This window comes from Akebia trifoliata, chromosome 11, assembly GCF_017979445.1.
Source record: "Akebia trifoliata isolate Shusen 1 chromosome 11, ASM1797944v1, whole genome shotgun sequence".
NCBI lineage: Eukaryota > Viridiplantae > Streptophyta > Magnoliopsida > Ranunculales > Lardizabalaceae > Akebia > Akebia trifoliata.
In genome coordinates, this window is record NC_141385.1 from 36,669,621 (window position 1) to 36,692,338 (window position 22,718).

Below are 22,718 nucleotides of genomic sequence, written 5' to 3' on the forward strand. Positions count from 1 at the left end.
ATGGGAAATGGATTTTTTCTTTCATTAGGGAGGGGAAGGGTCCCCAGCTTGCTTTCAATGTGTGATATCCATTTGAATGTTGTGTTCAGTTTTTCGACTACGCAGGTGGGACCGCTTCCTTCTCGTGTAACCTAACTCACGATCGTTCATCTGATGACAAGTGTACACTCAGATGAAGATCTGTATTCTTTTTTACCTTTAATGGTATTTTTTTTTTTTTTTTGTCATTTGTAAACCATCGGGCTCAGGACCAGTACCCTAAGTATAAGTGTTTAATAATGCACCACAAATACACTAACATGAGGTGATAGGCTCAGGACCACCTGACCCACAAATGACCCTTTAGAAGAAAGCAGCATGATTGATACCTAACATCGATTAACCATGTCCACGTGTCTGTCGTTAGTTTTTTGGCCTATTTGACAATCAAATTCTAAAACTATATGTTTGATACCAAGTACAAAGTAAATGTAGATGAAACTAGTTTTCAATAATTAGAAAGTAATTTCCTTTTACATTTTAATTTTTATTATTATATATTTTTAAATTAATGTAATTCAAAAGTTAAAAAATAATACAGTCTCTATCGGATACAAAAGAGAAAATAACATTTTGAAAGAAAGTAAGTTTTAGAAATAAAAAATAATTTTCTTTTATTTTTTAATTTTAAAAAAATATATTTTTCCTATAACACGTATTTTACTTCTTTACTATTTATAATTTAACCCACCTTTCATTCAAATTCTACAAGGATGTATGATTATACATTGAAAATGGGTAAGAAAATGATTTCCATAAAAAAATTTGCAGTGTTTAGATTTATAATTATGAATTTTTACTTGGATTCAATTTCTTGCCCAAAGAAAATTTTCACTTAGGACGGAAAATATTTTCCCATGTCGGAAATGAGATTTTCACCTACCCCCAAATAAAAAAAAATGAAATAAGTATATAAAAACAAAATTCAAGTCTCTTTTTGATATTTTTCCAAGGTGCAATCAAATTGTGGAATTCATTTTCCCATTACCATTGTTTTTCACGATATCATATTATTATAAATTCCTTACAGTCATAGACCCTAAGGGTGTGTATCATTGTAGAGTGAACATTTTCTTAGGAAAAATAAATTTTTGAAAAAATATTCTTAGAAAATGTTTGGCTGTATTTGATTGCACCCAGGAAAATATTAAAAGGATAGCTTTTTTGGTGCAATCATAGAGACCCTAATGGTATCTCAAGTGAAACACTATTTGGTTAAAGCAAAGCAAAGATATTAATCAGGATTGTATTCAACATAAAGTAATATTGGGTTGATTGGAGCTTGGAAGAGAGAAAAAGGTGTTGGGCCTTCTTAGGGTTTTGAGGGAAGTTTGGTACCATGAAATGTAGGTAGACTCCAAACCATTGAAAGTGACAGAACACTTGAAAGTAATAAATGACAATTGGATTTGGTTAAAGGGGAAGAAGACAGACAAATCTGAAGAGAGGTTTCACAGGACACTTTCATGTGGGACTTTCTTCCACACTCACTATGGAAAAAAAGGGAGGATAAGGCCTCTTATTGCTGAGGGGAAGGGGAAGTACCAAAATGGTCACATATGTAACTAAAATTATTGATCTTAAAATATTTATCAAAAGAGTAATATACCCATTTTTTCATTTTTAACATAAGTGAACCCAGTTGCATTTGTGAATTTTATTTTATTAGCCTTCTTTTGAATCTCAAATAAAAGATCATTTTTTATTTAAAAATTTTATTAAAAAATTTGAAAACCATGTATAGAGTTTTGGGTTTGGATTTATTTCAAATTGAAAATAAGGGCATGAAAGTAAATTCAACTAAATGAGTATATAATCTTTTAAAAGAAATCAGTTCATTTATGTGAAGAATAATGCTCGAATGACCACAAGATTGACCTAAATTTACACTTTATTGATATTATGGTGCGTATGGAATCATAGATGCTTTTCTTCGAGATACAAGTGAAAAGTATCTTTGATTATGTGCACACCTCCACGTCAAAAAAGTGTGAATTGTGATCAATCGGTTCAATTATATGAATTTGATTTGAAAAGAAAAGGGTATAATATAAATATAAATGTGGTTTAAGTTCATTACAAAATATACCCACTTTGGTAAAAATAATAAAGTACCAAAATGGGTACAAGACCCCTTTGATAAATATTTCAAAAACTTTCGGCTGGAGCAGTAATTTTTGCAAACCTTTTGGTTGTCTCACACTCTCACCTTTCTGTGCGCGGAATATTTTTTTTATCATTGACTGATCACAAATCTTGAAAAGTGAAGTCATTAGACTTTCCCCCTCTGTTGTTTTGTCGTTTATCTTTTTCCAGAAAAAAAGTTATATTTCTTTATTTATAATAATTAAAGAGAGCATAAAAGCTATTAGCTCTCTTCCATAAAAGGTGTGTATGAGTATGACTGCATGAAAATATTTTATTGGGAAAATAGATTTTCTAAGAAAATGTTTGGTGGTATTTAATTGCTACTTGAATTTATTTATTTTTTTTTTAAAAGTTGGTTTGTAGTTATGGCCTTCTGGGGTGTGGGCGTAATGGAGAGAGAATTTAACATTACAATTTTCCATCCAAATGGAAAATCATTTCTAAGTAATTTTTTTCTTAAAATGCACCAAATCATATCATATTTCCTAGAAAAAATGTTATTTTTTGACCAATTTCCTGTCAGTTAAACTGATGTTTAAGATAGTTAAAAAAAAAAAAAAACAATCGAGCAAGTTATAGCCAAAACTCTATCTTATCTTTAAAAAAGGTTACTTTTAATGTTGTATGATTGATGAAAAATTGCCATCCCTGAAAATTCAATTTTTTGAGAAAAAAAAAAGCCATCAAATCGAGTCGACCATTGTTGTTCAACCATCATCATCAAAGTTTTATCTCAAGTCAATCAACCATTTGATTATCGGAAATTAGAAAAATTGCCTATTTTGATCTTCAATAATTGTAGTTATTATCCACACTTGCAGGTTAGTGAGAGGTCACCTAGTTGTTTTCGTTAAACAGCCGACCTCCCAAGGCCACACACTCCCTAATAGGGGAGCGGATCCTCTGTAGTCCAACATTAGCTCTTGTTCTACAGTCCATACAACATCATATTTAAGAAAACTATCAACGCAATCCTAGTGCAATTATGGTTTAGATTAGATTTCTAAAATTATAATATCGAAAGGTCTTTTTTTTTATCTGATCAAGAGTTTGAAAATATACGCCACTAACCTCAAACAGTTGGATATAATCACGTTGATGGTGTGGCACACCCTCTGTTGTTGATAAGAGCTACAAAGAGCAACATGCCCCCCCCCCCAATTAACAAAATATGAATTCAGGGGCGGATTTAGAGTGGGGGCACTTGCCCCCATAAGACTTTTCAAATTCTATAGATTAATGTGCTATTAAAACAGATTTCAGCGATGGATAAAGAAATTTACCACTATTGCCCCCGCAAATTTTTTTATCACTCTTAATTGCCCCCCACAATTATTTTTTTTACTCTTAATTGTCCCCACTAATTTTTTTCTACTCTTGGTTGCCCCCACATGAGCAAAAACCTGGCTCCGCCCCTGTATTGATTGATGCACTTTTTTTTTCCATGGTCCAAATAATATACAACTGTAATCTAATCACGTCATCATCATTATTGTCACCATCATCAACAAAACCTTATCCCAAATTGATTAATAAGAACCATAAATGTCCTTAAGTTCGAAAGCATGAAAATTCATCTATAGCCAAAACATGTCAATCCAATCAAAGTTTCAAACTTGGACCATAAATGTCCTTAAGTTTGAGGGCACCAAAATTCATCTATAGCCAAAACATGTCAATCCAATCAAAGTTTCAAACTTGGACGGATCTAACTCTTGATTTGGCAAATCTTTGGTGCAAGTAAACAATATATATATATAAAAGAAAAAAAATTAAACAAAAACCACCACAATAAATAGGGGATGGAGACATGATTTTTTTGTAGTGGGGGAAAATTATAATTAATGGTACAGTTAAAGAGTTTGAGGATGAATGATTTTGGAAAGATATTTTGAGATTTTTGGTTGGAAGTTGAAGAACAGGATATTTAGGTTATTTTCAAGTAGTCTATAAGAGAAGGCCTAGTCAAGAGGCAAGGTCATCTTCAAAAAAAAAATTGAAAGGTAGGGGTGTAAAAATTGGAGGGAGGTTAGGGCTTGGGGGCAAATGGGGAGGGAGTGAGGGCATACAATTAATTGAAAATATAAGGGTCTCTCAAAGTTCTGTGGGGGCTCCGCCCTTGATGATCGATTGTAAATCTTGTTGTATAAATGCAGAGATAGAGATTAAGAAATGGACTTTGGGTAAGTTGAATTCGTTCCACAGGGACTGCTTGGATTCAAATGTTCAATTGGTTAAAAATCAAAATAGAGTTTTAAAATAGATTCTTTAAAAACAAAACAGATTTGTTCCAAATTAGAAAATGAAAATTAGCAATAGAAAAGAGAGATTGAAACTAGTGAGAAAGGGCTTAGAGAGCTCAAGTCTACCATTGCAAGTCATCTAAAATGCTAATTAATTCTAAATATGACTCAATCCACGTAGCAAGTCATTGCTCGTGGATCAGGAGATGATCCAATGTATCCATTGATTGGAACCCAAAAGTATCCATGAAAATCTCTGATTTAGGCAAGATTGTCCGACTTATGCTTCCATTCATCATAGAGCATGAGTGTTCTTGAACTTATCTAAGTAATACTCATCAAAGCTTGAATTAGAAGCATGAGTTAGATGATCTTATCATGAAGAGATTCACAGATTTAACATTAAACACATAAATATAGAATTGAAATAACATGAGTAGAATGAACTTGCTCCGGCATCCTTGATCTCTCTAAAGAGGATCTAGCCGATCATTGCAAGGATCATATTGCAGCAATGAGAAAATAAAAGAAGATAGTAGATGAAGAAGAGAATGTAAAACAATGCTGCACTTCCGATTCCTTCTTTGATGGTCTCTCAAGAGAATTACAAAAAGAACTAAAGAAACAATTGATTATCTCACTACTACACAAACTCTCTAAAATAAAAACTAGGAAAAATACAGAGAAATTAAGGAGAAGAAGAGGGTCAAAAGGGATCCCTTCTTTGAAATCAACCGTCTAATTTATAACATTCGTAATCGGATTATTGGGTCGACTTTTCGAATGATTCGCTTCAAAAGAACCATTTAGTTACAACCACCGAAGCTTCTAGAACATCTCATGCAAATCTCGAGAAAAAATTCATCGAAATCACCGCGGAGCATCAAGTCTTAACCGCGGGACGGTGACGTGGCGGCCAAATTCCTCGAGATTTTGTTAGATGCTTCCTTTTTGCTCGCGTATTGTAACCGTCTTTGTTATTTCTTTTGTTGGTTTTCGAATGTGCTCTTTTCACCTGAAATTGGTAACACATTATTGTTAGCCACATTATTTTAGAATTTAATATAATTTATTATTATTTTAAAGGAACTAGCATTTAAACTTTGATAATCTTGATGAAATTAAGGTCCCAAAATTGAATAATTGGGACCTTATCACTTGACAAAGCCAATGTTAATGAGTTTATTTAAAAAACAGTGAGAAAGTTCACAAAATGCTATCAACTTTGACAAAATTTCCATTCCGACTCATTGTTCATTTTAATTCCCAAAACATGAAGAGAGAAGTGATAATCTCGCTGATATAAAGTATTTAGATCTCCGATATTTATTTCAAAAGTAACAATTTCATTGGTGCAGATAACCATTCTACTTATTTTGATGACTGCACCACTTTGTCTATTCTTCCATCACTCTGAGGTGTATTTTTTTTTTCACTATGAGGGGCTTAGTTACGGAGAAAAAAAAATAATTAAATATTGTCCATTGTCAGATTATCATTGTAGTCCTTTCCTTTCCTTTCTTTTTTTTTTAAAGCCCATTTTGGTGTTTCTATATATATACTTATTTGTATTGGAAATAATTTAGAGAAATTTACATACACGGGCGCAACTTAAGACAAAATTTTGATTCCAATACATTGTTCATTTTAATTCCCAAAACATATTTTCTAACGAAATTCAACATTTTTATAAGTAATGATCTCATTGAAAAATTATCAGTGAAATCGCAGGTAATGTTAAAGTCAAATACCCTTATTAGAGAAATGAGAACTACCTAGAAAACATTTTCTCTACAAGCATATATCCACTTAATAAATAAACTCACATTTCAAATTAGAAAAACAGCTTAAACCGACATGGATTTAATAAGTTTTGAAATTTTTATTCCATTTGGATGATGGAATTATTGAGTTCTAGAATGGATTAAAGGTGAAAATTATTGGGTTCATGGACCTACTAATAGGGGTAGGGAGGGGCTGTCAATGGATTGAATCAGGATCAAAATCTGATCTAACATAAACTAAATTTTTTGGACCATATTACATTTAACTACAACTCCTAATACATTTAGTTAATGTGCCTTCACGTGTGGTAAAATTAGTTTTGAACATATTATAGAATCTGATTTGATTAGTCGACCCTAAATCTTTGGAATAAGACTTTGGTGAATATTTAAGATTCCTTGTGTCTTCAAATTGATGACATGTCCCTTGACCATGGTCTTTCCTAAGAGACTAATCGAGGGTGAATTAACTGCCTTTTTCTTCAACATCTTACCATGGGAAGTTGAAAATTTTGAAGAGTTTGAAGATTAGACTTTCAGGAGAAAAATTAATGGTTTTTTTTTATTGAGATTGACTATATATGTAGGGCTAACAATGATCCGAAATTTACTCTATGTTTGAATTGGTTTGAAAAAACATGAAAAATTAGATTTTCGGATCGGATTCAGATTGAAATCTTAGATCCGAAATAATTTTGGATCGGATTAAGATATACCAAATTGATTCGAAAAAAATCCGATTAAAAAATATTTCAATAATTTTTTTATTCTTAATTTCATATAAATACATATAGATAAAACATTTTAATCTTTTTTTACTTCTCTTTATATTTGTAGTGGGAAAGTAGATTTTTTTTTAAAATTTTATATGATTTTATATTTTTTGAACATTGATAATTTGTAAATAAGGCATGTGTTCGGATCGGATTGGATCGGGTACACCTTTAAAAAAAAAAAAATTGGAACGGTATTGGCGTGACATTGATCTGGTATTGAACCGATCCGTTATCAGCCCTAACTATTCGTGCATTTGAGTAATTTTACATTAGTCTCTAGAGAATTCGATGATCAAAGGGATTTATTAACGTTTGAAAACAATTGTGGGTCTCTCAGATACATGTATCAAAATGCGAAGGGTTGTGTGTAGATTATCTGAAAGTCAGAGGATTAGGTCACAAAGCAATCTATAGCTTATCAAAGATCTTTTACCTAAAAAAGAGTAATTTTGCATATAAAAAGGGTCATAACAGTATTATTTTAGTTCAATATTTTTCAAAAGTAATAATTTTGAAATTGGAATAAAAACTTGATGTCCTTTTTTTTTTTTTTTTGTTGTAAATATGGGTAGATTTAGAAATTAGCTTCAATGCTTTGGCAAATATTTGAGATATGCCCTTGTACATGTGTTTTCAAAGCTCCATGGACCTTGTCATCGACAGTAATCTATACTTCCAAGTCAGGGAAAGGTCATCTCACTATTTCTTTTAACATCCCGACCTTCCAAAATCATGTTCTCCTTGGCAAGGAATGGACTGATGCCTCATTATACCATATTCTAAGTATTATACTGATTTAGTTATGTATGAAATTTGGTTGTTTTCAATTTTTTCCATGAATAGTCTACGTTTTTACTAGGATTATTGCTGGAGTGATCTCAGTGAGGGACATCTTGACATGGTGGCGTGTGCATGTTCATAGATGTATTTCCTTAGGGGCGGAACCAGGATTTTGTCCATGTGGGGGCAACCAAGAGTATACAAATTTTTGGGGAGACAACTAAGAGTGACAGAAAAAGGAGGGAGGGGGGAACTAAGAGATAAATTTTTTTTTTATAGGGTCAATAGTGAAAGATTTTTTTTATCCTTTGTTAAAATCTGTCGCAATTACTTAGTAATCCATAGACTTTGAAAATTCTTGTGGAGGGCAAGTGCCCCCACAGCCCCCAATGTAAATTTGCCCCTGTGTTTCCTTGAGATATGCTTAAAATGTATATACGGATATGCACGCCACCACGTCAATATGTCCCCCGCTGAGGTCACTCCAACACGACTCTTTTACAATATATGCCCACCTACTCTTCGCATACACAATCTTTTTTTGACAAATCTCACATCCTTTTAGCACGCATTTTTCCTACATTATTACACATAAATCACCTTGGGAAGTTGGGAGTTTTGTTGAGTTGATTTCTAATAGTGGAAAAAATCCCTAATTTATCCAATGACTATTGATCATGCTTTCAGAACTGGCATGGGTAGCGTGGACTATCTTCCTCCATTTATTATTATTATTATTTATAAATGTAATATTGTTCTAAAAAATTTACATAATATTTAGAAAAATTTATTTGTATTTATAATTAAAGATTATGTACACAATTAACATTTTTTAGTAAGATTGTACAATTAATATAGTTCTTCTACTAATTATTTCATAGTTATTTTAAATTCCAAATTTCGGAATTAGATTCAAATTCAAATTCTTTTAAATACATTATTTTATTATTTCTTAAAATAAAGTAATGAATCACCTCCATAACCCAATGATGTTATAACATGGTCATAACCTAAAAAATTAAGAGATTTTTACTCACATAAAGCTTAATCCAAGATTTTAAAGAATCCTACATGACCAATCATATAAAACCTAACGAGAGTAATTTGTAATTTGGGGATGCCCTCAATATGCATAGGTTTGTGTGATATATTAGTCAATCCAGGATTTTGTGAAATCTCAAATTGACTTTTCTGTGAGTATAATTATTTTTTTAACAAATTTTTTAACACTGATACAATGTGCACCTTCATCAATATAATATTGTGAAAAGTATATTAATGATTTATACATATCCTTAGGGGATTATTTGAGACACCCCCAAAGTTTTCAAATTGATGATATACCCTTTTATCAAATTCTTCTCTAGAAGACACATAAAATGATGTAAACATCTTCATCTACGATGCATTACCAAAGCCCTATTTTTTTTTCCCTCCAAACCAAATTATACTCAATCTCGAGTGATAAATTTTCCCCTTCATCACTTTTGGGAAGTAAAAAATGTGAAGATGACAGTTAAACAATAATTGAAAACAATGTTAAATAAGTTTAAAAAAAAAAAAGAAAGGTTTTTGGCTTAGATATTAAAGGACATTTAAGTCATTTTAGTTCTTGTTTTTCCTTTTGTAGTAGTGGTGTACGTAGTCAGTTTGAATAGGTGGGGTTTCTCAAATTTTCAGCAAAATATAGAGGGGTATTTGTAAATCAAGAGAAAATAGTGAATCCCAATGCTGAAAAGAAAATGACCAAAGTAACCCTAGAGTACTAACCTCATTTCACCAAACACGACTGAAACTACTCTCCTTTATGCATGTGATGAACTTCTTTTGTTCATCTTTTCAAAAGGACGGACATGTGAGCCACGTCAGCGTGTACAGTGACCATACGCCATCCATAACAACTCCACCGAATGTCTATTTTTGGGCCTTATTCTTGCATTTATTGATGATTCTCTCCTCCTGACCAAAACAAACTCCAACCATGGTTTTAAAACTCGATTTTGCGTCTTGTCTCGTCCTGACCTGATATCAAGTCGTCTCAGATGAGTTTTCCGATATGTTTAAGATGTCTTGTTAAAAAATCAAAAAATTGAATGTGAATCCTAAATCTCGATCAAAAAGTGATTTTATGAGTTGGTCTCGTTCAATTTCGATACCGAGTTAACTTGGATGATATGTCTCAATCTCAAACGAGTTTTAAAATCATGACTCCAACACCTCCCAACCTCTAAATCACTATTCACGTATTTAATTCACTATTCACATAATAAAAAATAATAAACTTGTTATTGACAATCCAATTTTACTTATTACACTCCAAGTTAATTATATAAAATTTGTTATTGCCAACCCAACTCTAAATTAAAAAAAAAATAATATATATATATATTGTTATTGACAACCCAATTTTACTTGTTACACCTTAATTTAAATATTAAAAAAGAAAAATTACTATTGGCAACCCAACTTTACTTGTTACACCTCAAGTTAAATATTAAAAAAAATAGAAAAAATGCTATTGGCAATCCAACTTTACTTGTTACACCCCAATTTAAATAAAAAATAAAAATCCACCAAGTGTATGAGAAATCAAATTTGTTTGATTATCTTATGTTTAGTAGAAAAATATAAATGTATGCATTTAAATTAATTTCATTTATTCCAAAAAAAATATACAAAAAAATAAACATTCATAATCAAACTTACTTTTATTACAATTTTTTTTGTTGAATCTAGTCAAACAATTGATAAAATCTGAGTTTAAAATATTTTTATAAATATTTAATAAAAAGAATTAAAAATATTAATTAAAAATTAATAAGGGACAAAAAATTATATTTAAAACATATTTTTATTAAGAATGACATTTATGTAAAATGATGGAGATACAATTGGTATTTGTACAAGATGAATAGTGAAATAGAGACTATCTATATTTTTTTGCTTCGTCTCTAATTCTAAAGACGTGAACAATGATTTAGAGGGTATGTCAGAAATTAAGAGATTGGTTGGAGTTGCTCTTAAAGTATTGATTTTCTAACTAGAAAGTCTTCCCTTGGTCAATACTTAGCCGACGTGGTAAGGACACGAAACCATAGATCTTTTTTCTCAAGATACATAATTGTACATCTTATAAAAATCTACAGTTGTGTATCTTGAGGAAAAGATCTATGGATCAATGTCCTTGCCACGTCAGTCGAGTATCAACATAGAAAAGACTTTCTAGTTAGAAAATGATTATTCCCATCCTTAATGTGTACCATGTGGGATGCTTCCATAGTGCTATGCCTAGATGGATAAGGATTTGAGTTGATTTGGAATCAATTCAATCTAAATCATTAAATCGTTCGTTGCCCTCCACCATCATCATCAAAATTCTTATCCCAAAGATTTGGGGTGTTAACGAATCCTATTCGCATCCAATTTTGCTCAGAATCACATGTTCTATTATTTAAAATATGTTCATGTCTATTTTCATTTTATAATTTATAATCTTTTGAACCTTCATTTTAAAACCGAAAACTTATATATTTCTTATGACTCATGATGGGTTGATATATGTAGACTCATGAAAGTGAAATCATATCTTCACACACAACTCCGACCGTGTTTATGTGAGATGCAATGGTTGAGATTTATCTTAGAGATTCTTAATATATTCTTGGAATCCATATTTTATTTTATCCCAAACGTTTGATCTCACATATGCACGACTGCGATTGTCTGTGAACATATGAGTTCATTTTTCATGAATCTACTGATCTTGATACATAGTTATTAACTTAAAAAATATAACTTTAAATTCCATTCAAATTCAACTGGGTTATTGAATCAGATTTCGGATCAGATCAGATCCGATCTGATCCATTGTCAGCCCTACCCAACAGTGTCATGCATTTACAGGAAGGGCAGTTTCGTCATTAAAAATCAGTAGTACAATGGGTGTGGCCACGGGGCGATGAAGTCTAGCCGCGAGGCACGTGAGTTTAGTTAATTTTCCAGTCCCGAAACTATGTGACGTGTCACTCCGTACATCTATGCTTTTTGAAGTGTTTAACTCCCAAAATAATAATTTTAATCTTATAAAGTTCTAAGTTCCAACTACCAAGTATTATTAAACTGGCGTTTGAAAGGAAGTTGAAAGTGAAATGACCAATAAGTACCTACAGTTAGTTATATTACTAAAAATATCCTTTCATTTAGGTACCAAAGCAAAGCTAATAGGTAAAATTCAACTGTTATGAGTAAAGATGAGATTTTCTCCCCTCCATATTTAGGGTTTTCAAGTCACTGGGCCGGGTCGGGCCTTTTTTTATCTGGTCTAAAACCTAACCCAACCTCGATTTATCTAATAATTAATCACAATGGTAGAAGCACTTAATGGATTAGGATCAGACCCAAAATTCAATCCGTTTTGATCTATTTACCTTTGACTATGGATTGAGATTGACACCTAACGTTGTTATAGGAATAGGACACCGTTCTCGATCGCGACTCCTAAACAAATTAGTGAAAACATTGAGAGAGAGAGAGAGAGAGAGAGAGAGAGAGAGAGAGAGAGAGAGATGGGTTTTTGAGGACTGTTTGTTGGGCTTGTAGCTTGAGTAACATATCAACCCTCTTAAAGAGCTAGCCTAGGTCATCAACTAGACATGAAAATAAATCGAGCTTAGTTAACTTGCTCGAGCAACTTTCTTTAATTGTCAAATTTAGATAAGCTCATAATTGAGATCAGAAGAAAATTGGGTATCAAATATCTTGGTGGTTAGATTGACATTACACCAACACGCTAAAATGTATTAAAAATCGATTAACGATTTTCCAATTGATCTCACCATCATCATCGTCATCTATCTATGCCTTATTCTAGAAATTGAAGTTGTCGACGTGATCATCCTCCTCAAATTGAACATTATTCCAAAATTTTGGAGTCGGTTAAACGAATCTTATTCCTTCACTTTAACCAATGCCATGTCTTGTGTGTATTGAAAGATAGTTCATACATACTTTCTCTAGCACCATTTACATTATTTTGGAGTCGTTAACGTTAAGCTTATTTTCTTACTTAATTTCACCTTTTAGCAAAATCAACAAATTCACATATATTAAGTGGTTCAATTCTATTTTACATTAAATTGCCTCGTTTTTAATCTGGGCATGGGATCAATAATGCAAATCTAATATCGTAGATCTAAAAAATTTGTATGTGTATGCACATTTTCATGGAATAATTATCTTTCCCAAGAAATGATTCTTTCATCTGGACACAAAATATTCTCCAAATCCAATTCTTTCAAATGTAATTATTTTTATTTTCACTCATGAATAAAATCTAGTATCTTTCAACTAGGGGTGCAACTTGGTCTGATTCAAATCGAGAATCGAACCAAACCGATAGTTTTGGGGTGGTTTGGTTCAGTTTGTAACTAGTTGCAATTCAATTCCGAATTACGAAAATGGAGAATCGATCGATTTGATTCGGATTTTCAGATCAAACTTGTATAAAACCGAACCAAATCCCTATGCAATAAATAAATATATATGTATACAATAATTATTATGAATTATTTTAGGAGTTAGGATATAGATTAATGATCTTTATAAATAAATTAATAAATTTTTATGGATAGATTTGTGATTTATTGTCTAAAATTTTATGTTTATTTTTTCATTAAAAAATATTACTTATAATTTATGGAATATTGACAATATGTAGACTTGAACTAAATCAAATAGACTTTAATTCGGTTTGGTTCTAATGGAAATTGGTTCAGTTCTGATTCTTATTTAGTGGAATTGACCTATCTCGATTCGATTTCAATTTGACCTCAAACCGAACCAAGTTGCACCTATACTTTCGAAAAAAAAAAAAAAAAAAAATCTACCCGAAGGGTATATTAGTGATTTGATTAGTTCTTGAATCTATATAATCTGTGGGTACTAACTGAGTATCTATGGATAGCTTTTGTTAAAGAATTTTGGTAGAAAGGGTGAAAGTTAGTGATTGACCTTTTAGGTATCTTTCATATTCTGTGGTCCAGAGCAACCGACAGAAACTGTTCCTGTTCACTACCACAACAGCATTAAACCCCTCTCACTCTGGTTTGGACGTGAGATAAGAGCCTCTTGCCTTATACCAAAGGTAGTGAAACAGGTGATTTTAATGCTTCATAGTAACTATCTTCTTCATTTAGTTCTTCTTTTTTTTTATAACTATTTTGTCTCCACTGATCTCTTTGCCTGCTATTTCAATTTCTTATGTGGTGATGTTCTTTCTCTTCTTTTAATCACTTTATATCTGCAAGCATTTTATCTAATTTTAGTTTCTAAACAATTAATGGGTTTCTTGAGTTGGATTCTTAAGCATTTTCGTGGAGTTGTTTTTGTTTTTGTTTTGAGTTTTCTTCATAAATTCTAATATTCTATAAAGATTTATGAATTTTTTTTTTTTTGTATGTTTCTTTGATTATTTTCCTTGAGGTTTTAACACTTGGGTTGGTTTTTTTTTCCTCTTCTTCTTTGTGTCTGTATCAAACTGCAATCTTGGATTAAGATGTGAGAATTCTATGATCTCTTCATTTGGGTACTCTTTTTTAAGCATTTTGTCTGGTTTTAGTGTTTAAGTAATGGGTTTGTTATCATTTTATTTCAGTTATTTTTTAGTAGAATTTGTAGATGTTAGAATTCTATGATCTCTTAATATGGGTCTTCTGTTTCAAGCATTTTGTCTGGTTTTATGTTTAACTTTTAATAATGGGTCTATTTAGTTGGGTTCTTAAACATTTCAGGTAATTTTTGTAGATTCTTTTTTTTTTTCCTTGATTTTTGGGATATTTTTTTAATCTGTTTCTTTTTCTGTTTTCCATGAGGTTTTAGAACTCTAACTTGCTAATTTTTAGTAGAATTTGTAGATATTAGAATTCTATGATCTCTTAATATGGGTTTTCTGTTTCAAGCATTTTGTCTGCTTTTAGTGTTTTAATAATGGGTTTAGTTGGATTCTTAAACATTTCATTTCAGGTAATTTTTTTAGATTCTTTTTTTTTTCCCTTGATTTTTGTTACAATTTTTTAATTATGTTTCTTTGTTTATTTTCCATGAGGTTTTAATACTTGGGCTTTAAGATTTATGACTCTGATGGGTTTTTCCTCTTGGTTATGTTCAATCTTCAAACTTGGTTTGATATGTGTGAGAATTCTAGGATCTCTTCATATGGCTCCTCTGCAAAACAACTCTTTTCTTTTTTTAATCCATTCGACATGGTTTCGGACGTCTCTTGATCTTTGATCGTCGGTCATGTAATTTATAAAAACTATTTCTCTGGGCTGCATCACTTAGAACTACATTTGAATTTAATTTCAAAAAAATTTGTTTGGATCTCTTTGACTTTGTATTGTTTCGTTTTTCTTTAGAGATACCAAAGAATTTATGAGTTATTTTTTCCCTCTGTATTTAATGGAAATTTTGAAATGGGCATCTAAATTTTCTCTGTTTTTAGACTTTGTATTGGCTATAATAATATTTTAGACCTTCAATTATTTTTCCTTTTTTAATGTAAATCTGGAATTTTGGATTGAGACATGAGAACTTTAATGATCTCTTCATCTAGGTCCTAGAACTAACAGGAAGTCGACAAGTGGCGATCTCCGACGCTCCTTGATGGCCTAAGAAAGGATGCTAAAACCACATTAAGTATGGTTTGCACTGCTGATGATCTACTGGGGTGGAAGGATTTTCCTAAAGGCCTCAGGGTTCTTCTCCTTGATGAAGATAGCATCTCCTCTGCCGAGATCAAATCCAAGCTTGAAGAAATGGATTATATTGGTTAGAGATATCTCAATTTCATTTATTTGTTCGGATATTTAGACTAAACAAATTTTCATCCCTAAATTAGAAAAATGTTCTCCCCTATCACATTGTCCCTAATTGATCTAGCCGTGATTAATGCAATCGCGTATTTGATTCCTCATGGAAAATATAGTTTTTAATTCTAGTTTGATATAACTTAGAACAAATGTGTGATTGAAAATTTCTTTCTTGTGCTTGCATTGATATATGAGAAAAATAATTAAAATTTTGAAAATTTCATGAGTACCCTTGCTTTTTCAGCTGTTGAAGATTTGAATTTTAAGCAATTTATTAGATACCCACTAGGTGTAATCCTTCTAAAAATTCGTTCAGTCGATATATTATATTATCTCTGAACATAAATGAGAATTTTGTTGTAATCATGGTAACTGAAACCATGAGAATTATGGATGGGTAAGATTAAATCTGTATGATCTCTGGTTTTAGTTTTAGTTTTATTTACCATTTTTCATCACCCATGGGTCTATGCTCTCACGGATCCTAAGACATTAATCCGTTCCCACATAATCACTACTTGTTTTAATCACTTAAAGATATTACACCCATCTATTTTTAATGAAAAAAGGTTTTAAAAAAACTTGCTTTCCCCTTCTCTTATATTTATTTTCTTTATGGTAACATAATGTGTCTTCTTTGCAGTTTCTACATTCTGCAATGAGAATGAAGCTTTAACGGAAATCTCAAACAGACCAGAGAGTTTCCATGTTGCTATAGTAGAGGTAAAGAGTTTTGGTTGAATCTTTTGTTCTAAAATATACGTGATTTTCACAGTAAAGACAAATATACATACATAAATGTGTGCTACAGGATTCCTATACATGTGTCATTCTCGAGTTGTGTATATGATTACAGGTGAGCACAGGTGATAAACAAGGAAGTTTCAAGTTCCTAGAGACTATTAAGAATTTACCCACCATCAGTAAGTATTGACACCTCTCCTAGTCACCCCACCCCAAATATACTTGTGATTTAATCCTTTATACCTTAAAATTTTACTCTAGTAGTCGTTCATTACAGTTGGGATAGTTCTATTGTGTAATTAACTTTAATCTGTTGTAACCTAACAATTCCATATGTTCCTGATTTTACGATCTTTGTAACTGCATCTTGAACTTTTTCTTGATTTCGTTCTTGCATATTTTCCTATTGGAACTATTATTTGTTAAAAGTCAAAGTCGGTATGAAACAGAAATACCTGTATTATTAAATGTCTAGCACAAGAATTAGATATGAAGCTTTTTTATAATCACCTAAACATAATTTACTTCTTCTGTCTCAGTGATTTCAGACATCCATTGCTTAAGCACAATGATGAAATGCATTGCGGTGAGCTTTCTAATCAGAAACACATTGATGTATATGGTGATTATTATAAATGGGTTCTCAAATTTGCATGATATTTTCAGCTTGGTGCAACTGAGTTTCTTCAGAAACCATTATCCGAAGAAAAACTCAGGAATATATGGCAACATGTGGCTCATAAGGTGTGTATTGATTTGTTCTCGTTGGGAGTGCCATATCAGATACCTTTTTTTTTTTTCCTTGTAAAAATAATGTTGATGACTTGAACTAAAAATGCGAAAAAAATCTGAGCTAATTAGCCTGAACAGGCCTTTAATGCAGGGGGAAGTACCATATCTGAACCATCAAAGCCTATTAAAGAAACCGAAGTTTCCATGCTTCATCTCCAAGAAGAAACTAGTGAGCCCGAGAATCAGAACTTATTAGAAATGGAGAATACAACCCATGCCCTTGAATGTGACCATGAGCACTCAACTATCAGTGATAAGTTCCCAGCACCTTCGACCCCACAATTGAAACAAGGATGCAGATTGTTGGATTATGGGGATTGCCAAGACCAACCGAACTGCTCAATAGAGAAAGAACATGGGGAAGAAGAAGGTGATTCAAAATCTGTCGAAACTACATGCAACAATTCAGTTGTAGAAATTACTGTTAAAGTGGATCCATCATCAGAGGTTGTGGTCAAAGATGAGGACTCACTAGAAAGTTCTAAGACTACAAGCAATTTATCTCCTCATTCACAAAATAAGGACGGTGCAGCGGATTCTAATATCATGGTGGAAAATCCAAAGAAGGCATCTCTTCATACTAATTCGAGTGGGAACAGAGCTAGTAGGAAGAAGATTAAGGTAGTTACTTTTTATGATGGGTAAACCTTAACACTCATGACTTGAATGAGTTGTGATACATGACATGTTGAATTTCCTTCTTGACTCGACCCAATCTTTGGGTGATTCAGCGAGTCCTGTGAAACTCAAGAAAAGATGAAGCCTAGATGATAAATCTTGGAGCTTCTATTGCCACACCAACTTTTCCTAACACTGCCCCAAGATGTGTGTAATCCTTTGGTGATTTACGTATGAATTGGGGTGGCATAAGCAAAAGTTGGTATGACAATATAATCTCTCTAAATATTTTAACTCATTAGTTGTAAGTAATTGCTCAACCCGTTCATGAGGTGAAATGCTGATTTTTTCAACTATTTTATGAATTATATTTGAGAAGAATAATTATATCACTTATGCATGCATTAGCTGGGGTTTCAGGTAGATTGGACACCGGAGCTGCACAAGCAATTTGTGCAGGCAGTTGAGCAACTAGGTATTGACCAAGCCATTCCTTCTCGGATTCTAGATTTGATGAAAGTTGACGGATTGACGAGGCACAATGTTGCAAGTCACCTCCAGGTTAGTTTTGGAAAATGTAGCTCTTTAACACTCTTACATGAACAAGAACTTTCACCAACGAGCCCCGAATTTGAACCTTAAACAAAAGTTAAATCTCCTTCAGTTTTAGTCATAGAATTCTTTCTGAGTATTTAGAGATACTTTCTCCATTTTTTCTGAGATATTTGCTTGTAGTTTGATAGTGCCAAGCTATTAATGAAATTGACTAGAATTCCTTAATGGGATATAAAGCCTTCTAATTTTTTATTTACTTAAGTATATCAGTTATAAAGCTTAGTTCCATGAAGCAAGAGTGAGGAAGCACCAGTTTCAAATAAATTTTAGTTAATTAATTTACTAAGCGGGAAAGGGTGGAAGTCGGAGAACGGCAACCACAGTATGTGCTTGTGACTAAGATGCCAGGGTCTCCTTTTGGGAAAGAGGAATGGTAGCAAGCAATACTTTAGGGTCCGTTTTGGAAGATATTTTATACCATAGATACCTTGAAAATTGCAAATTTTATTCAAATAGTTTTATTTATTTATTTTAGGGGTATAATTTGTTCAAATCCTTCAAGGCCTTGCCATCTTCTTTCTCTAGTGAAATTTAAGAAAATTTCCTCGTCATAATGATGTTTAAGATGTTGCGATCAATACCCACGTTAGTTTCCTCTAATATGCTAAATGATGTTTTGCTCTGTGTCATGCAGAAGTATCGAATGCATAGAAGACACATCATGCCTAAGGAAGATGATCGGAGATGGCGGCATCCAGGAGACACCATGCAAAGGGTTTATCCACAGAAACCCATCATGGCATACCCTCCATACCATTCTAATCACAGTGTCCCACCAAGTCAATTTTACCCGGTGTGGGGCCATCCTAGTTGCCAACCATCTGGCATCCAAATGTGGGGTCACCACCCTGGCTACCCCATGTGGCAAGGTCCCGAGAGTTGGCTTTGGAACACAAATCAAGGGGTAAAGTTGCAAGTCACTTGGTTTTCTTCTCCTTAGCATGTTATATATGCTTTGAAAATGATACTGATGTATGAACAATACATGTTTCAGATGCATGTGGACGCGTGGGGTTGCCCAGTCATGCCACCATCTCAAACCCCATTCTCTACCTTCCCTCAAGTGAGTATGCCGATAAGAAGACTCATGGTTGTATGTCGATGTATGTATGTTGATTATCGTGGCTTGATCATTTGTTGTTTTACAGGTTCAGAATGCCTCGGGATTTTATGGTATGGATGATGGTAGCAGCATACTCAAGAACTCCTTCGACCTTAATCCAGTAAGCAAAGCTTTTATCGACATGTTTCCTAGCATTTTGTTTAACCACTATGAACTCATTATCAATCATGGTTTAAAATTTCTTACTTCTTTGGTGTGTTTCGTTCAAATATGGATTGAAATATTTAAATCGGAAAAATTAAACAAATCATACTCTCATATTTGATATTATAAGGATGTCTTGTGTGGCTTGAGTTTTTTATTTTTAATTTTAAATATCTTTATTTTATTTTCACTTTGATGGGCCTACCATTATATTAGTTGGCAGATACTATCAATCAATCAATCAACAAAGCTTTTTATCCCAACTTACCATTGTTCTAATTAAAAGGGGAAAGAAAACCCATGTGTTAGAATCATTCATTCTAATAGTTGAATTTTGGAATCCCACTGATTGATGTAGAAGAAAATATAAATAAAATAGCAATTTTAACACCCTTGTAATACCCCATTATTTTACACAGGCAGAGGAGGTAATTGACAGGGTTGTAAAAGAGGCAATGAGTAAGCCTTGGCAACCTTTGCCCTTAGGCCTAAAACCTCCTTCAACAGAAAGTGTTCTTTCGGAGTTACACAGACAAGGAATCTGCGAAGTCCCTCCAGAGAGTCAGTGCTGACGTGTCACTAAACACGACAAAAAGAAATAAATGAGTTCCACGTCAACTCTTATCTGATTGATCCTATCCGACCGCATGACAAGACTAGTTGGTTCGACTACCAATCAAAACAAGGACATTTGTACGTGATGGAGGAGCCACGTATGTGTCGTTGGTACCGCAGAAAACGCGTGGTTGTAAATAAAGCGATGATGGAGAAGAGAAAAAGGATGAGTGAGTGATCAGTGAAGGACCTGGGCTTCATTTGACTTTTGTAGAATCAAAGAAAGACTTTTGTATGTTTTTCTCTGTCTTTATGTCTTTGTCTTTTTGAATCTACTGCTGGTTTTGGGGCCACGTGTATGGACGACGACAAAGATATGTACAAGTGTGCAGATGTTGTGATTCTGTAGAACAGGCAGTTATGAAATAAAGTTACTCACCATATTTGAATTTTTAATGAGCCATTTTTATAGATTCTATTATCATACCAACTGTTGCTAACACCACCCCAATTCATGTGTAAATCACCAGAAAAATAAAAACCAGCACATATCTTGGGGTGGCATTAGTAAAAGTTGGTGTGGTAATAGTACCTACCTCTCCATTTTTTTTAAAAAAAAAAAAAAAAAATTTAATTTCCTACAATGCAGCAATATGTTACATGGTTCATTTTTGTCCTCCTGGTTTGAATTTGGGTTCATGGTTCGGGTCACCACTCTAGAATGAAATTCGGATGATTTGGTAGAGAGAATTTGATGATTAGGTAGAGACAATTTGTTTCTTGGTTCACTTGGTTTTAGGGCTGGCAACCTGGGATGGCTGGTCCGAGCTCAACCTAATAGTTGGATGAGCTTGAGTCGAGTTATGTAGAAAATGAGTTTTGAGTCAGGATTAGAATATTTCAATTAATTTGACTCAATCTGAACCCGATGCCAACAATCCCAAAGATTTGGAATGAAAAATGGTTAGCGGTGACCATTGAATAAGCCTCTTCAGCTTGAATTGGGTTAAAAGCCTTCTCCATTAATTGATATTTCACAGCGATTACTAATATATAAATATTTTATATTAATTACAGGTTTTTTATTCTATCTTATTATTATGACTTAGTATGGCTTGTCTGAATAGTCTCTCAACGATTGATTGGAAGGTGTATGTGATTTTATTTACAATTATTTTTATTTTTTATTTTATATATCTTTTTTTAAAATATTAAATTTATTTGCTAATCAAAATGAAATTATGATTATTCAACAAGTCCAACCCAACCAAATCACTTAAAATTATCTAAATTTGGGTTAACCGAACTCAACCCAATTTTATAATATCGATCTAGAATTGAGCTTGGATTAGTAAGCTTATGCCCTATGGTCGGGTAGAATTGAGCTTGGGTATATATATAATTTAAGCATGCAATTTTTTTATTATCATGTATAAGCTGAAATTTAAACCCCTTACCTATTAAGTTATTTTGCAATGTGTCAAATCAATTGAGTTAATATGAAATAGAATGACAAATGATGTGATGACGCGCGCATAATCGTAGATGCTTTTTACTCGTATCTGATGGAAAAACATGTACAGTTATGTGCGCTCCACCACATCATTATGTCTCCCTTTGTGTCACCCTACCACGACTCTATGAAACATTCACAATTAATTATTCAGACAAAATCTTGAGTTGCCAATGTCACGAGTCATCCACCACCATATGGTAAAATAGTGGAGTCGTGATCCTTGTGTGCATGAGAAGGGAGTGGTGGGTGATCCAATACCAACTCACGTGGGGGGATTGGCCACCCACAACTAAAAAGGTTACGTGGATCGAATGATGGCGAGCATTCAGACCCAATACAATAGGGTGAATTTGAGTCCATGACACATAAGCGGGGGTATTGTCTTGGCAGTTGGCACTATCATTCTACGTGACTCTCTCTCAAACAGGTGAAACCACCCGCACTCACTCACTCCCTCCTTCAGGTTGAAGATAGATATTGCTAAGTTCCTTTCTAAGTCGATTTCGAGAGTTGTCCCATCATTCTCTACCATAGACAGACAAAAACAAAAGATATTTTGAAAATAGAACAATAATATCATTGTGGGAACAAAAATTATACAATCACACCTACAAATTGGGCCCATATTATGGCATGGATTTGGATTTTAGTTGGTAAAATTCAATATTCTTAATATGTCTAAGTAATATACATCAAGTCTTGATTTTCCACACCCATAAGTCAGGTTAAATCACAAAGCAGCTTGACTATGGATTTTATAATAAAAAGGATGGGCCAAGCCCATTAAAAGTCTTTAAAACCACTTTATTTGAAAAAAATAGTCTTGATCTTCAAATCAATTTATGAAAGCCCTTTTAAGTTGAGGTGTAATTGGAAAGTTACTTTTACCCGATTTAATAAATACTAAAGTCTAGGCATTAAGAAAAATTAAGATCATTTTCTCTTAAAGAAGAGGAGTTGGATCATTTTCTCTTAA

General features: G+C 32.8%; 1 protein-coding gene across 5 annotated transcripts; it reads left to right on the plus strand.

Annotated features, from left to right (window-relative positions):
* The first annotated feature begins 13,741 nt into the window (after positions 1–13,741).
* Positions 13,742–20,682, plus strand: APRR2 (CheY-like two-component responsive regulator family protein). 5 transcript variants are annotated; one of them, XM_086458482.1, is made up of 12 exons: positions 13,742–13,924; positions 15,380–15,594; positions 16,279–16,358; positions 16,492–16,558; positions 16,919–16,965; positions 17,046–17,123; positions 17,250–17,792; positions 18,198–18,350; positions 19,039–19,308; positions 19,399–19,467; positions 19,553–19,627; positions 20,091–20,682. In XM_086458482.1, exons 2-12 carry the CDS (start codon positions 15,465–15,467, stop codon positions 20,241–20,243), a joined length of 1,665 nt encoding a protein of 554 aa, XP_086314608.1. In that variant the 5' UTR covers positions 13,742–13,924; positions 15,380–15,464; the 3' UTR covers positions 20,244–20,682. The 5 variants fall into 5 exon arrangements, with proteins under 5 accessions (XP_086314608.1, XP_086314610.1, XP_086314609.1 ...); XM_086458484.1 differs by having other exon boundaries at positions 13,742–13,912; XM_086458483.1 differs by having other exon boundaries at positions 13,923–14,033.
* Positions 20,683–22,718: the final 2,036 nt, after the last annotated feature.

Excerpts from the sequence above, each read along its gene's own strand:
- APRR2 (XM_086458482.1), top strand. The coding sequence starts at position 15,465 with ATGGTTTGCACTGCTGATGATCTACTGGGGTGGAAGGATTTTCCTAAA. Across the intron at positions 16,966-17,045 it reads CAATGATGAAATGCATTGCG|CTTGGTGCAACTGAGTTTCT; the intron begins GTGAGCTTTCTA and ends TGATATTTTCAG. Across the intron at positions 17,793-18,197 it reads CTAGTAGGAAGAAGATTAAG|CTGGGGTTTCAGGTAGATTG; the intron begins GTAGTTACTTTT and ends TGCATGCATTAG.